This window comes from Drosophila innubila, chromosome X, assembly GCF_004354385.1.
Source record: "Drosophila innubila isolate TH190305 chromosome X, UK_Dinn_1.0, whole genome shotgun sequence".
NCBI lineage: Eukaryota > Metazoa > Arthropoda > Insecta > Diptera > Drosophilidae > Drosophila > Drosophila innubila.
This window is the reverse complement of record NC_047626.1, coordinates 32,030,047-32,047,455: the sequence shown is the minus strand read 5'-3', so window position 1 is coordinate 32,047,455 and position 17,409 is coordinate 32,030,047. Positions and strand designations below refer to the sequence as shown.

At 36.0% G+C, this 17,409-nt stretch overlaps 2 protein-coding genes across 5 annotated transcripts in view; both read right to left on the bottom strand.

The window, feature by feature from the left end:
• Positions 1–369: 369 nt before the first annotated feature.
• On the bottom strand, positions 370–8,629 carry LOC117784735. The gene is made up of 9 exons (XM_034622546.1): positions 8,449–8,629; positions 8,135–8,338; positions 6,619–6,798; positions 5,857–6,548; positions 4,733–4,885; positions 3,114–4,673; positions 2,932–3,050; positions 2,739–2,870; positions 370–1,016 (listed from the first exon to the last, which is right to left on the bottom strand). Exons 2-9 carry the CDS (start codon positions 8,292–8,294, stop codon positions 542–544), a joined length of 3,471 nt encoding a protein of 1,156 aa, XP_034478437.1. The 5' UTR covers positions 8,295–8,338; positions 8,449–8,629; the 3' UTR covers positions 370–541.
• Positions 8,630–14,350: 5,721 nt separating this feature from the next.
• LOC117784764 overlaps positions 14,351–17,409 on the bottom strand; it is a 38,215-nt gene continuing 35,156 nt past the window's right edge. The window contains exons 4-6 of one of the 4 annotated variants that reach the window (XM_034622580.1): positions 16,553–17,048; positions 15,086–15,265; positions 14,351–15,001 (exon numbers count right to left, since the gene is read on the bottom strand). In XM_034622580.1, the coding sequence (XP_034478471.1) occupies positions 14,891–15,001; positions 15,086–15,265; positions 16,553–17,048 (787 nt within the window). In that variant the 3' untranslated portion in view covers positions 14,351–14,890. The remainder of the gene's footprint in view (positions 15,002–15,085; positions 15,266–16,552; positions 17,049–17,409) is intronic. The other 3 variants (XM_034622587.1, XM_034622595.1, XM_034622602.1) reach the window with 3 other exon arrangements.

The following is a 17,409-nucleotide window of genomic DNA, read 5'->3' as shown; positions in this document are numbered from 1 at the left end:
TTTAATTTTATTTGTATTTTTAATCCTTAACCTAATCTTTATACTTGGTAATTTTATCTTTGCCGACTGCTTTTAGTCGTGCATAAATAAATAAATAAAAAATTTGTGGTTTGCCGCCATTTTTTTAAATTCTCGAAGTCAAAATCAAATCAGTCTGCAAAAAGGATCGTTCCTGAAACTGATTCAAATTTGCTTAAACCAATACTAAATGAATACATTATATAATATGTAATAATCTAATAATTTCAGTTCTCAATGGGGGCAGAGTACTAAAAATCACACTTCAATTTCAAAAAAAATTCATTTTGTTTTATTTCATATGTGATATAAAAAAGAATATTAAGCATTCGATTTTTTTAAAAATTCATTTTTTTAGTTTAAACAAGAACAATGATAACTCCATAAATACCCTTGATTTTGTAATTTATTTTTTAGTTTGGGTTCGAAGCAGGTAGACATCACGATTTTGCACGTTAATTAAAGAAATTATATATTAAAAGGCAGTTCCCAGTACATCTGATCTGCTTCAAAATTTCAATCATCAGTCGCTCTCTTCCATTAATAGTGACTTGTTGGGGCGGGCATTAATCATATCTAGCGAAAAAGCCGCCGGAGTGGATTCCTGGCGCGCCTCACGGTATTTGCTAAAAAGGCCGCGCATTTTGTTGAGCGGCGTTTGGAATGACTGTGAAACAGTGGCTGCAGCAACTGTTGCTAACGATGGCATTGGTGACGAGGTATCCATTGGCGGGTCCCACAGCGGCGTAGTTTTCTCTGGTAATCGTGTCGGTTTCGGAGGCGTCGATGGTGTTGCAGAGTGACGGCGGGCCGCCACTGCATTCAGTTTTGGCGTAGCGAAAAGTCGTTTTGGATGCGCAAGTGAAACGCTATCGGCTACAATACTGCTGGCATTACTATTAACAGCGCCAACGCTGCTTAGGTTCTTAGGAGTGGTGCTAATGGCGAAATACGATGACGACTTGTGTGTTTTCTGCACACTTTTCGGTGATGGGAAGCTGTGAACGTACATATCAATGCTTTAGATTAGATTTTGTTTAATTAACAAGAACGAAATGTTATCTTCGGCACGCCAAAGATTTGATACTCTTGCAACGACATTAATAATTTACAGCTGCGTTTGGCAAGAAATTTGTAATCGTGAGCACTAAAGCAACATCTACAACAGACATAACTTCTGAAGTCATAAATTAAAGCAAAATGAACACATTTATGACTCTGTGCGTCGCGACAAACCAAAACAATTATACACTTAAAGAAGTTCTAATTAATTTTATTTGCAAGTCGAACGCTTATTATGTGGTAAAAATCAAAACGCATCAAAACCAACTTTACTTTTTCACACAGTGTACAAGACAGTGTACAAGACGCTGCTAAAGTCATAAATCATAGCAAAATTAACACTTTTATGACGGTACGAGTCGCAGCCGAAACTCGAGCTTTTGCTATGTGTTTGTTGTTTAGTTTTATTGGGGGTCATAAATGATTTGCGCGCAGCGTCAAAAGTTGTTGTTGTTTTGTCGAAAGTCGCGAGCAAGCCAATTTACCGGTTCGAGTTTTGTGAGTTTGCAATGTGCCAAATTTTAAGTCTCTAGCTCTTAGAGTTACACAGATCAACACATTCATACAGGCAGACGAAAAAAAAAAACAGACAGGCGGAAAAACTTAATCGACTTGGCTTGTTTACTGACCAAGAAACTAGAAACCATGATGAAATTATAATAAGGTGGTGGCTTCGCTCTCTTTCGGGGCCACGATTTTGCTGTCAGCACTATGAGAGTTTGACATGAGAGAGACGACAGAGATAGATATATAGAAAAGTTGTTTTGTTTCGCTTTCTTTACTGTTCACTCATTTTGATTTTGAGCGCTGTAAGTCGGCTTCTAATATTGTTCCTGTTGCATTTATCCATATTTTTTTTTTTTATGTCTCTTGGAACACGAATCAAACGACTCGAATTTGAGCGACAAATTTTACACACACGGGGCATTTTTCACACAACTGCTCACGTTGACGTTTACATTCAAACTGAGCAATCGTGGCCCCGAAAAAGAGGCAACGTCAAGTGAAGCCACCACCTGTTATAATTTCATCATGCTATAAACGTTCAAGAAACTATATACAGTACAACTTTAAAGTCCGATAGCCGCTAAATTATAATATTAACAACATCAATAACCCTGGATTGACCTTATTTTCCGCTCGATAAACCTCCACTCGAGATTAGTGATGATATTATAAGTGTTGTTGGCTCGTGCGAAACATTGAATGATGTGCTGATAAACTGCGCAGAACTTGGTCTTTAATTAAATAATCCTTTCAGCAATATTCGGCTAAATTTAGAGACTTTTAAAATCAGTAGGAACCAGTTCCCGCTGTTGGACGAAAACTAATTTCTGTAATTTCGCGAAACCAAACTCATTACGAGTAAAATAAAATAGGCTTATGATGAAATAAGCATACTGCTACATAAAAATCACCATTGGACCATTATAGTCACTCATAGTGCTTGTACGTAATAAGTTATGACATGAAACCTGTCAATAGATATTGTATTTCTAGAATGATAAGTTATTTAAAGAAAAAAATAACAATGAAGTCTAAGCAAAATATATAAAGACTGCTGAAAAGAACTGCATTGAAATGTTGTTATTTAGCGGCTGATTGATTTTAAAGTTGTACTTAAATTATCTGTGGGTATAAGATAAAAAGCTACTCACAGATCCATTTCAGCTGTGGAAAAGTTTTCCATAGCTGTTCGCCAGGCATGCACGAAGGGTAATGAATCCTTATCAATTTTCACATGGAAAATAGCATTCAATACGTCCAAATCGCGCTTTGTAGGCTCCTTGCTGGAAAGAAATAAATTATTCCTGAGGCAAACGATAACATTATTAAGTTTTTTTAACAAACCCGAAAATGAAGAGCTCATAACGTGGTTCCAATTCGCAAGACAACCTTGGCGAGCGACTCTCAGGCGGTGTAAGAAATATATCTTCATCCTCGCTACTGTCACCGCCGCCACATTCATACTGTTTAAAAATAAAAAAAATTAATGGCAAATGTAATGAGAATATATTGCGTAGTGTACTTACAAAGAACATTTCGTCGTCGCTATCAATATCATCATCATCACTATGATTATCGCTGCTGCGATATGCGGAATTTTTAGCGGTAGGATAAACGACCGCAACATTTGACGGGACGGAATTGCGCAAAGTGAGTGCGGTCGCCGTCAGTGTTGTGGTCGCGTTGCTAATATCTTGCAGTTGAGCACGCAAAGATTCAGTGCGTTTGCGTCGACTGGTTTTGCGACTAAGATTCGCTTCCCATAGACAGGCGCAGGACTGTTCCACCTGCCAGGCAGCCGAGCACAATTCCTCGGTCTTCAATGCATCTGGCAACTGGACAGTTGGCGCCAGTTCTAACATTTGTAGCATGCTGGCGCACACACAGTGCAAATGCTCTCGACGATCGCCATTCAGCTGTAACAGTTTGCGCAGCATTTGCATTAGTTGGTATCGCAGGGCGGCGCTGACCTCCATCGAGTGGGCAATATAGCTAGCCACGAGATGAGCAATACGCGAGTGGACTTTACTAAAATCTACAGTAAAAAAGCGTGTATCATCCTTAAAGCTTACAATTAAAGATTTCAGTCTTTTCAGCTCAGAAAGCAACATATCGTTAATGGATACCATGTTGCCAATGTTGTTGATAAGGGTTTTAGTGATGCGTTTTGCAAAAACCTGCAACGACTTCTCCACACATGTATAGGGTGTCATCACTTGAGTAATGGCGCTACCACCACTTGTAGCGTTGCTTGTTTTACTACGATCTGCTATTAGATCAAGATAATGCTGCATTTGTGACAGACTCCACACTTGATCGGATTTTTCGGACAACAGTGAGGCCTGCGACTGCTCCAATTGAGCCGATAGATAACCGTCCAGGCGTGTAAGTCCATTACTCGAAGCAATATCTATGAAAGTATCAAGAAAATCCCAATATTCGCGCCACTCCAATTGTTCTTGACGCGCTAATTGACGACCGACCACCTCGAGCCCCTTTTCAATGTCCGAGTTTTTAATATGACGTTCACGGAAACTATCATTCAGATTTGACACGTTAAGGCTAAAATCCAAAGCCCTGTCCGGCGATTCATCGACATGCGGTGACGAATTGCTACTGCGGTATTCCAAAAACAGATCCGGCCTCATTTGCCGTATGGGCGTCGAGGGTATATCAATCATGCGTTTCGGTGCACTTGAGTTGTCCTTTAAGGCGCAATGGTTGTTATTGTTATTCTCAATATTTTCCATATCACCATTTTGAAGTGACATAGCTTGCTGTGACTTGTGATTGCCGTTTGGCTCGTTCAGTGACTTGTTTGGCGTCGTGGGGCTAAAAAGGACGCGTCGACCTGTTGACATTTGGCCCGTGCTTTTATTGACAAATGACTTGTTGCTTGGCGTTTTCATGGGCGAGACGAATGGCGAGCCAGCCAGCGGAGATATCACATTGCTTCCAATGCGAGGAGGTGTCTTCCATCTTCGAAAGAAATTAAATGCTTGCTCACGTGGCATTGGGCCAGCCAAAGCACTGATTGTAAGGTCTACATTGAGACGATCACTCTCGTCGGTCTTGTACTGCATGTTCTGCAAATTTACATACGATAAGTATTCTGAAGTCTTCAGTCCAATGTATATTACTTTACCGGCGGTTCATTAGGCGTAAAAGGTTGTCCAACATGCGGTGGCAGCTCGTTGTGTACCGCGCGCATAACAGGCACATAATGTGGCTCTGACAGCAACAGTTCCAGTTTCTTGCATACATCCGGGCCGGCATTTGGTGCTCGCTGACATATTATCTAGTTGAAAAACAATTATGCTCTGTAAAATATTACTCTGCCTTTGTTTTATGCCTATCAACCAAACCGAAATTTCGGTTTCGGTTATGCTCGCCTTTGGGTATTACAGGTAATCAAAAATCTGTTTATATCGGTTTTGATTGGTTACCGTCTTTTTGTACGTTTCGATTTTGAAATAAGGAATTGTTTTCGGTTCCACAAAAAAATTAAAAGTGTTGTTTTAAGAATCTTAAAAATATAGCAATGGTTGCATTCACCAGACAGGTTTGCTCGCTGATAATTTTTGTGATACCTATGATACTTCTGGTGAACGGCAGTGATACCGTATCATGATACCAAATTTTGTGTACCTGAGCATGTATCATAATAAAAGACTGCTACTTTGTACTACTTTTCTGCTCCCGTCAGATTTTCTTATCGAAATACATGAAATGTTTATAGAAAATTTTCTTTGTCCTCAATGTGCAACAGCAGCAGCAGTTTTTCAATAACAAATAATTTATTTTAATTTATTAGATAGTTTTAATGTAATTTACTATCTGCGCTGTTCATAACTTTTATTATCGATAATTTATTATCAGGTGTTGGCAGAAAAATGTATTAAAGCGTTCTCCAGGAAGTATCAGTAGCATAAAATTTGTGTGATATTTGATCAGGGAGCATGTTTTCTGGCGAATGCGACCATTATAACAAGAAAACATTGTCAATACAATATACATATATCGCTAAATCGACTCGGCTATCCCGACGAACACAAAATAAAGTAACGGGTATAAAAACAAGACAAATTTTAATTTGTATGTCGTACGAATGTTGCGTTTGAGATACTCGATATGCCTATATGTCAGTGGTGTCCAAAATTTGTATGCAGTAGTGTTCCAGAAATGCAAACTAACCGAAAAAAAAATCAAATTTGTCAGGTCTATGGGACCTGCAAGCTAGAGCAGCTAACTGGTTAATGGGATACTTACATCTTTGGGATACATGCCCTCAGTATTTTTCAGGGATTTGCATTGCGGATAGGAAGTAAGAACTTGAACTATAGCAATATGACCGTTTTTAACGGCAAAATGCAACGGAGTCTCCCCGCGACCCTTGTCAGGCATGTTAAGATAGTAATCGAGCAGATTCTCATTCATGGCAGCGCACATCTCGCCACTACTCTTCTTGCCGGCATACAGCTGAGTGAAGTCGCGATCTGAGATTATTTTTAATATAAGCTCTGCGACAAGGGCTTGATTGCCTTGGGCACATATGTGCATAGCATTATAGCGATATCCCTCCTTCAGGCTGGTGGGTGTGTCACCACTGCTGATAAGGAACCGTGGATTATCCCAAACAATGCGTTTGACTCGCTCATAATTTCCGGCCTCAATTTGTTTCCGAAACTCAACGAGCTCCTGCTTGGTCGGCGCCCGAAACGGTGGGCGCTCTGCACTTAGAGAGCTACTGGCACTTCCAACTGCGTTGCCACTGCCTACAGTGACGACACAGCTGCTAGTGCTGCTGCTGTTTGGCATAGAAATAATCATATTGGACAAAGTTACTGTGGAACAGGGCGAGCTACTGGCGCTGTTAGTGGGTGACGAGGAAAACGGACTGTCTGAGCCGCCAGAAGATGTCTTAAATCCAACACCAATCACCGTAGGCAATTGTACAGGCTCTGCAAAATAAATTCAATGATATATAATTGTATAAACAAATTAATATTAATACAAATATAAAGTACTTACTGCTGACTGGTTTGGCTTTGCCGAAACGCTTCAATGACTCGATGCTCTCAAAGCCAAACTGTACGTAGCTTTCAGCCTGCTCGCGATTTGGAAACTCGCGCAGACGTGCATCCTTGTAATTGCGCAGCACGTCCAGTGCCTTCGACTTTTCGGTAAATATCAACCAGAGCGGCGAATCGGCTGTAAAGATTTGACGACTTTATTACTGTGTAAAGGTAAAGTAAATGACTGAATGAATGACAAAGAGAGACTGCCAGTAGTTGTCACCCCATCTGGCTGTGTAGTCATCACGCCATCTGTGCGAATAAGGCGAAAGCGAATGCGTAAGAAATGTAAAAAGCAAAACAAACGACGAAACATTTCGGCATTGTGTTTGTGTGCGAAACAACACACACGAACGAAGCCCGTAAAAAGAGAGGAAAGAATGTTATTACACTGATGACGACCGTGCAAAGTGTGCGGTTACCTAGGGAATCAAACAGAGAGCCTTAAACGAGCATGTTGGCAAATATTCAAAAATGGGCTTAAAAACTGGCAAGTTGCTGACATAGAATGATCGATGACTGAAGTTACGCCTAACACTCGTATTCGAACTTAAAAACGGGAAAAGTCAGATCATAAGCGAAGCTAAGGGACAGATGATTCGTTTTCCGTCCATTCTTAAAGACTTTAGCGAATGTTCTGCACGTGAAGATCCGTAAAAGACCCTAATGCAATGGAGATCTTATGGATACATGGTAACAAAGAAGTCAGAGATGCTAGTTACCTTAAATGCTGAAGAATTGTGACAAGATGAAGAAAATATCTGAAAGAAAATTCTAATCGCCAGATGCCGCATTCTCATAACATCTAGAGTGCAAATGAGTCAAAATAACCTGAATTACTGGTTTTGTTCATATAAAATGTAAGGAACAACTTTAAACTTATTTCTTTTTTTATTTATTTTTTTGCATAGCTGAACTTAGACATAACCCAATAAATTTACCAGGATTATAAAGCAAGGTCATACCAGAATATTAATTGTAACGAATAATCAAGAGTTTAGTGTGTATATATAGAAGCAACATAGGATTTTGTTATAATCAAGATTTTCTAAATCTTGTACTGCCCAGATAATATATACATACTATATAAATATAAAATAAAAACATTTGGACTATGTTAAAGTAAAATTTGTCAAATGTAAAAATAGTGGGACAAATAAGCTGGAAACCACTGTATACAATCTGTCACACTTTCTTCTGCTATTTATTTAATTTTAATTTATTGTACTTTTGCACAGAGTTTCTATGTTGCCTGGTTCATGGTAATATATATAAATAGCAACTGAGATGCGCAACAAATGGAACGAAACGATGCGTTCCCTTTTTGTGTCGTAGTTCCTTATATCGCGCGCTTTTATTACATTACGGCACGAAAACCGTGTATACATGACATGTATGTGTATGTATATACATATGTATGTATGAATATGAGCAAATTTGGAAGAACTTTCACTGCTAGATGGTTAACTTACGAGGGTATTCAGGATCCTCATATTTTGTCGCATTTGAATCATTCGCTCCACTGACAGGCACAATTTTTATATTATCGGCGGCTATTGACCCTGCACACTGCGCTGTTGTGCCCTCAAATCCCGCTTTGGATGGAGGTATATAGACGCCAAAGTACGACATTGATGTCTGGTCTCCTCTGGGGAGCCTGGAATTCTGCTGAAATGCTAGAATCGAAACAGAAGCAAGAATACTACAAAATAAAAATGTCGTCGAAAGCGCTACATGCGAACATGTCGACGCCAAAGCCATCACAGCTTTGGCCTTCGCTCCTTACCGTTTATAAAATAAAAATCTACCGTACGCTCTTGGTCCAACTGCACATTTAATTTTATATTTAATTATTATTATTATGTTATACACACGATATTTGTATACAAGTGCACTAAACTACTTTTGTTTTTATGTTTTCGTTCGAATGCAATGCAGTGTGATATTAGTAGTGTTGTTTAGAACTGCAATTCTATCGATGGTGCTATCGATATATCGAACATTGTATTTTGAGTTGCACATATCGATAGATGCCCTCAACCTTTCTTTCCTTGCTACTTGTTTCGCTATCGTCGTCAAAGCAAATAACGACAATTTTATCTCAATGAGGTATTCCTGAAACAGATTCAGATTTGGTTTTTATCATATTTTAGCAAATCTGACTCAGTTTTAGGAACGACCTTTTTGCATACTGATTTGATATTGATTTCGTGAATTTAAAAAAAGGCACAAAAACACCAAATGATAAAAAAGTGAAAGCCATTTTTCTAAGACTTTTTAAGGCAATTATCCATAATGCCGGTCTTCTCTCAAAAAAGAAAAATAAAAAACCCCAAATAGGGGGTGATTTATGATGAATTTACCAGTAAAAATAAGATTGGGGTCTCACTTAGATTATTTTTTAAAAATCTTTGAAATTACTTGGGGTTTTTTTCTTTTTCTTTTTTGAGATAAGACCGGCATTATAGACATTTACACAAGCATTATTATTAATAGCGCTTTCTTAGCTGCCATATCCATCTACCTAAAATATACTTAAGCTTCTAACATTCTCTATCTTAAAATCACAAGGGTCCAAGGTGAATTTATAATATGGTGACGTCGTCCGATGTGGTGAGGCGGCACATACTCAACTCGCTCTCTGAGAGAAAAAATAATTCAAAACAAAAAAACAAATATTTAAACAATAATTTATCAATCGAACATCGAAGTGTTCAGAGTTTAGCTAGAAACTCACCACTGAAAAATACTTTTTGGGCAGAGTGAAGAAAAAGTGGCATATGTATATTTTGATGCTGACCATCGAAATATAGTGTGACAAACGCAACACCAAAACGTAAGAATATGTTGAAATGTCACATTGGTGCGTCAGCTATGCATTTTTATCATTTTATAAGCAGCCAACATCGAAGAAGAATAGAAGGAGCGTAGGCTTCGCGCAAATTGAGTCAATCCAAAAAAATGGCATAGCAATGCTTTTTTCAATTATATCGTACAATAAAGGGGACTTTTCGACTTCTTTAATTAATTTTATCTTGTCCAGTCCAGTCGCCCTTTTTTTTATTCAGCACACGCAATTTTTTTGTTATTTTTCTTTTATTTTCTGTAGACAACAAACAGCTGAAATTTCTTTGATAAGGCTAGGTATGGACATAAGATAAAAGCTAAATTAGTTAGACAGAAATTTAGCCAGCGTTTTAGGTGGTTTGTTCGGAGAACGGATAACACAGAGTTGCCAGATCAAGAAATAGTCGTTTTTCAACATTGCTAGGTTTTAGCTCGGGTGACTGCGAAAATATGGAACATATTACGACTGACAAGCTAAAAATGGCCGTTATCCATTTGAAAACAAAACAAAGAAGTCTTGTGTTTTTCAACCAGGACACAATTTCAAGAATATTAGCTAAAACTGAAACAATCTGCAAGACCAAATTATATAAATTATTAATTTTCTTTTGACAAAATAGAAAAATACACACATAACTTTTATATGTCTTTGCATATTCGTCCTACTTGAACTAAATATCTAAATATCCTACACTTTCGTGATTTTCCATTCCCTACGCCTCCTCAATGTAATCTAATCAGTTGTGCGTTTTTGAAAATGTAAACAAAGCACAACTGTCGCAACAGAGTTACCATCATAATATTGGTTATTTTTGTGTGTTGCGTTGGCAACACTGACATTCGCTCGCCGACAGCTGAATATTGAGCACTTTTCCTTCGCTTGTGTCAAATCTTATGTCCATACTTAGCTTAAACTGTTAAAATGTTGAACATGACATATATTTTTCAATCGTCAGAAATATTAGCTGTTGCCCAGTGTTGAAAGGCTCGGCACCTTATCTGCCAACTCCGTTTCATCGCACCATCGAAACTCAAGCGAAATAATTTATCTTGAGTTTCGCCACTGTTTTTTTATATGGAGTTCAGACTCAGCAAGCAGCATTTTTCCATATGAGTAGTTGACATTCAGCGATAATAACTTTTCTGTCCTAAGTACAATTTAAATATAATAAAACTAATTAAGATTTAAATTAAATTTCGAAATGAACTGTTCAAAGCTGCAGCATAAAAAGTCATCTCTACGGGTCACTAACGTACGTACGCTTTTAATGTTAAAAAATTAAGAGAAAACTATAATTTTCCCCACCTTTTTTATATTGCGATTCGATAGCATATATTTAGTTTTATGTTTAGTGTAAAGGATAAAGTTCACCATGTTTTAGTTTTTTATAATAATAGCAATATACATGTGGTCACTGGCGTACCCCAAATAGAAGTTGACTTTGGCTTATTCTAGTAAAATGCACAAGTCTGCGAATTGGAACAGAATATTCTTAAGCGATTAATTTTCGTTAAAAAGGAATAATGTAGCTTTCTATTGAGTATTAACACAAGAAATTATCTCTGTTGGTTTTTTTTTAAATTGAATAAAGTACCGGTCACTAACGTACGGTTTCTTCCATATGTTATCTTTTGACTTTATATGATATATATTATAACTTCTTTAGTCATTAACTAGCTTCATTATCTAAATAAATATGTTTTCTTTGCATTTTAATTAATATTTTGTTGAAAGAGATATTTCGTCAAATATTCGTTTTGATACATAACCTCCATTTTGTTAAGAAAATGGTCAAAAATATAGAAAAACTGAATTTAGTCAAAGATGCTGTCGGTATACTCATATAAGTGAACTAATTCATATGTAAATTGTTTAAATAAATAAATTGAAAATGTTTCTGGAAGAAAATTTCGCAAGACGTGAGTTTCTAACAAGTTTTTAGATCTTGGCTCTGGTTGACATTTCTGTGGAAATGCCTATATATAAGCATAAATTTCTATGGACACAAGCAAAAGAACCGTCCCTTGTTTAAAGTGCATAGTAATTTACACCGGTATGAAATGAAAACTCTTTAGGTTATTTGCTTAGTGCTTACGGGTAGAACTTTTTGCAAATTTTGTTGCATGTAGTTCAAAAGGAAACTTATAGGAACCACAATTCGATATAATAAATCAGCACTTGTAATTTAAAACTAAATAGTCTTGAGTATAGTTTGTTAAAAATTTTGTTTATATTTACCACTATAAACGTTTAAGGATAGGGAGAGATCATGCAATGTCTGGCAAAACAGTTTATTTACGTCATAACAATTTCGATGGTCATAATTGACAAAGACTTGTGGCAGTAACCAGTTAATATTGTGTTAACTTGTAATTGTTGTATGTTTGATTTATTTTTTATACAATATTTTCGTATTAAGTTTTACTATATGTCTAACTGGAAGGAATGATTGCGTTTAATTTTTGGACAGACACAAATTATTTACGACTTGTACTATGTAAAACAATACAAAAAAAATCTAAATTATTTCGAAAATAATCAACATTTAAAATTAAATTGCATAAATAATAATACATACATTAATAAGTAGAATTATATAATGTTAAAGTAAAGCAAACTTATTTAATACTTCTAGTCGATAAATGAGTATAGAGATTTACAATGTAACGGAATGTTAAGTATGGTAAAGTATACATATACAATTTTTTTAATTTTCGACACAATCGGAAATCGTAATCGAAGTTGCCTTCATCTATTGTGGTGTAGAGGTGTTCATCGTAACTCAATTTTTGATGAACGAAGGAATTTATCAAATTGTTTAGCTGTTTTGTTCAATTCTAATATCATTCGTTCGCAAGCTTAAAACATACTGTCGCTATATTTTACAATAGGATTATACATCAATGGATTTTAAATAAAAATAACCATAGAATCTATAATTGTATCAAATTTTTTAAGAATATTTAAATATTCCAATGATAACAAAAATATAAATATAAAACATAATAAATAAAATTTTCTTCATATGCTTATTTTGAGAGAAGTCATCCCATACAACTGAAAGTGTCTCAGCTAACAGCATGACGAGGCTTCCACTGGGTAATTTTTCGGTGGACGTGCTCTGAGGGAAATTATTTTTGGTTTAGATTGAGTTGGCTGGCCAGCCTCGTTGCTGGCAGAGCAAGCGAAACCCAAAACTTGCGTGCTATGAAATACACTTCAGCTATAAAAAACTATTGTCTTTAATATTTTATAAAGAAAAACACCGTAAATCTTATAAATTTGTAAATGTAGATAATAAAAAAAATTTGATGTGTTTGTTCTTGAAATTTCTTCATTAAAAAATTTATTTGTACAGGGTATTAGAGTTTACATACAAATTTTAAAGGGGAGCAACTTATAAAGAAAGCGATGTTGTCAATTCTCTCAGCAGCCCATACAAATGCACACACTAATTGTAAGATGCACGCATACATAGAGATGAGCCTGCGCGCCCAAATACATCTCTGTCTGGCTACATAAGGGCACGCATGTGCAAAGAGAGCGACAGAGTACGACTTTTCGACGCGCGCTGCTTGCGCGCTAACAGAGCACTATGGGGATTTAGAGCAGTTTTATGAAATTAATTAATAACTTGTTAAATGTGCAAGATATTCTGATATTGTATTTTTTAGTATTGCCATTTAATAACCTTTTTTAAAATAAAATTATGTTAAAACTTTCTGCATTTATGTTGGTGGTTGATGTGGTGATATTCTGCTGTAAATGTAAAATTTTTTTTTTATCTTTGAGCCTAGCTGTGTAAAAACTAGAGATAAAATAAATTTTAAATTATTTAACTATTATCATATATTATTCAAATATATTGTATTTAATAAAATAAAGCTTAAAATCATTTTTTTTTTTTTGCTAAATGGCAATACTAAAAAATACAATATCAGAATATCTTGCGCAGTTTACAAGTTATTAATTAATTTCATAAAACTGCTCAAAATCCCCATAGTGCGCAAGCAGCGCGCGTCGAAAAGTCGTACAAAATGAAAATATTCATATGTCGCACTCTTTGCACATACGTGTCCTTATGTAGCCAGACAGAGATGTATTTGGGCGCGCAGGCTCATCTTACAATTAGTGTGTGCATATGTATGGGCTGCTGAGAGAATTGACAACATCGCTTTGTTTATAAGTTGCTTCCCTTTAAAATTTGTATGTAAACTCTAATACCCTGTACAAATAAATTTTTTAATGATGAAATTTCAAGCACAAACACATCACATTTTTTTTATTATCTACATTTACAATTTTATAAGATTTACGGTGTTTTTCTTTCTAAAATATTAAAGACAATAATTTTTTATAGCTGAAGGGTATTTCATAGCACGCATGTCTTGTGTTTCGTTTCAAAACCAAAAATAGTTTCCTTTAGACGACACGTCCACCGAAAAATTACCCAGTGGACGCCCCGTCATGCTTTTAGCTGAGACACTTTCAGTTGTATGGGATGACATCTATACAGGTTATTTGCTTAGTGATACAACTTAATCGCGGTCTAGACGAACGAATTGTAATGAACGATAATGGGACTGAACAGAAAAGCTGAACGTTCATTCGTTCACTTTGGTAAGAAGTTTAATCGAACTTATCGAACAATTGTATCGAAATTGGCGATTAAAGGCAGACAGTGTCAACAGTTAAAACTAATAAATAACATTGCGCACTTAAATTATAATTTATACTATACTAAACATAATTTTCCTCAGACGACACGTCCACCGAAAAATTACCCAGTGGACGCCCCGTCATGCTTTTAGCTGAGACACTTTCAGTTGTATGGGATGACTTCTATACAGGTTATTTGCTTAGTGATACAACTTAATCGCGGTCTAGACGAACGAATTGTAATGAACGATAATGGGACTGAACAAAAAAGCTGAACGTTCATTCGGTTACTTTGGTAAGAAGTTTAATCGAACTTATCGAACAATTGTATCGAAATTGGCGATTAAAGGCAGACAGTGTCAACAGTTACAACTAATAAATAACATTGCGCACTTAAATTATAATTTATACTATACTAAACATAATTTTGGTTGTTTTGCTTAATCTAGTTTACACGTTCGGTTACATACATATCCATTGAGCTGCACAAATGCCTATTATTAGTAAATACATGCGCTGAACCTACCAAGGGCCTTACTTAATTGATAATCGCACAATTCGGCGCCTCCTTAATGATTATGATGTGTTTGCTGTGTGCTCTCCATGTCAGTTGGGTTAAGCTAGTTATGTAGTTAGATGCGGGAAGAAGCGCTAGGGTTACGGGAGATAGTGGAGGTAGAGGGCGGGAAGAATGGAAACCTTTCACAACAGACGTTAGAAATTAAAGCTTTGTATGTTTGACAGTGTCTGTCCAGTAGTTCTGTATTGTCATTGCCTCAAGCGAGTTAAGAAACGAGTCGTTATCCAGGCTGTACATCTCATCCGAGTTATCCTTAAATAAAAAGATAGGTAATGTTAAAAAATACAGATAATTTATTGAATTGTGCCCATAGGCTACTGGTCAACGAATCCTTACACTTACACGCATCGTACTATCGTCGATGTAAACGCTCGAGTCGGGCTCGCTAAGCGCCTGCGGTTTATTTAGATACCGCCGCCGATACAGGACAATGCCAATGGTGCCCACGGTACAGCAGATGCCGAAGACAGTAAAGCACAAGGCCGATATGGTGCCTGCATCCAAGAAATAGCTCTGCTGTAAAAATACATACAATAGTTATCAATGATGTGTTACACGCAGAAACGGTAAATAATGGTCGCGTTCACCAGGCACGTTTGCTCCCTGATAATTTTTGTGATACCTATGATACTTCTACTGAACGGGACTGATACCTTATCATGATACCAAAATTTGGGTACCATGATACCTGAGCATGTATCATAATAAAAAGCTGCTACTTTGTGCTACTTTTCTGCTCCCATCAGAAATTTTTATCGAAATACATGAAATGTTTATCGAATGTTTTCTTTGTTATCAATGTGCAACTGCAGCACCAGTTTTTCAATAACAAATAATTTTTTTTAATTTATTAGATACTTTTAATTTAATTTCCTATCTGCGCTGCTTACAAACTTTACTATCGATAGTTCGATTATCAGCTGTTGACAGAAAAATGTATCAAACCGCTCACCAGGAAGTATCAGTAGCATACAATTTTTGTGCTACTTGATCAGCGAGCATGTTTTCTGGTGAATGCGACCAATGATAATTTAGTTTTTTGGTAAATATCTATTATGGGTAAAGATATATTTTGCTGGGCCAACTCCAAATCATTATCATGAATTTTATCATGAATTTAGCAAAAAAATTAGATTGGGGACTAAACTTGTTTTTTTTTTTAAATCCTTGAAGTTTCCATACAAAATTGCCTATTTTTGTTGTTGTTTTGTGCAATAAGTTAATAATAATTAACTTATAGTAACGTTAAATTAGCGTGAAATATACCAATATTTTTCTTTAAGGGTAATCTATACAAATTCACCATGATCTTGAAATTTACGATTTTTATAACTTTGAGTTATACTATATAACTTAAACAATAAACATAATTTTTTTATTTTGTAAAACTGAATAAATAATGTATTCGACTTCTTTTAAATAATGATATAATAATATTAAATACAAAAATTAAAAATTATGTAAATATATTTTTTTGTCTGAAAAGATTTTTACATTTCTTTTTAAGTTTCAAATGGATTTCAATCTCTGATTTTGTTTACTGACTAGAAATATACAGGCCGGGTTTCTCTTATATTTAACGAATTTCAATCCGTAAAGCGATAATCACGTTTGGGCACTTGTGCCATCTGCAAGGATGCCAGGGTTAAGTGAACACCCCAAATGATTGTTTAGGTTTTAAGGTATAACTCAAAGTTAATTATTTTATAATTAAAATAGTAATAATTAAAAATAATGATCATGATATAATTTTTTAATAAAACTTATAATAATTACAGTCCCTGATTACATATGTAATTTTACCCTTTTGTCTCTGCTCACTTGAATGGCTAGCGCCTCGGAAGATATATTCCCTTCATCTGGATTATAACCTGAAACGCTGGGTGTCGCTGATGCTGAGCGGGTTAACAGACTCTTGGTATCGCTGGAGAAATTGATGTAACGATTTATGTGCTTGTATTCTGCTGAAAGCACTTTGGACTTGCGCGAACGATGATCGGTCTCGGCACGATGTAGCTCGTCCTCCTTTTTAGCGTTTTGCAGTGTAAACGGAGCCTTTTGTAACTCATCGGACAGCCAATCCGTGTTGATTTTGGGCGTAGAGGGAGTGGCTGCCACTGTTTGACCAGTGCTGCTGTTGAGTAATGGGCTCTCTGTGGATGTGGATGTTTTCGTTGTCGAAGTCTCAACTGTCGTAATGCTGCTGTCTTCTGGTCTTCTACTGCTGCCAGCAGCTGCTGTGCTTGTGAAATTGCATACACTGCAGCCGCTTATGTTGTTATTTTTGTTTGTATTTGTACTGAAAGGTGTGCAATATTACAAGAGTTCATAAAATCAATAATATCAATTAACAGATATTGGTGAATATGTACATATAAGACTTAATAGAACACACAATAATGAGTTTGGTTGAAATTCAGGGGAAGTCAAAAGTATTTACACAAAAGTAAAGTTAAACCTACTTACAATTTATTCTTACTTCATATACATTTTGGCATCAAGGGAAAGGTCTTTAAAATTTCGTTTAAATGATACAAAACTTTCCTTAACCCATTAAGTACCCTTTGAAAATTTTGAATTTATGTGAAAATCTTCTTTTTTGACTTTTTTCTAGGGCTTAAACAAAAAATGTTTTGATGCAAAAAGTTTCTCCAAACAAT

Coding starts and splice junctions, on each gene's coding strand:
- LOC117784735 (XM_034622546.1), bottom strand. CDS start 8,294: ATGTCGTACTTTGGCGTCTATATACCTCCATCCAAAGCGGGATTTGAG. Junction 4,674..4,732: donor TTACGCCTAATGAACCGCCG/GTAAAGTAATAT, acceptor GTAAATTTGCAG/AACATGCAGTACAAGACCGA. Junction 1,017..2,738: donor TCCACAGCTGAAATGGATCT/GTGAGTAGCTTT, acceptor GTACGTTCACAG/CTTCCCATCACCGAAAAGTG.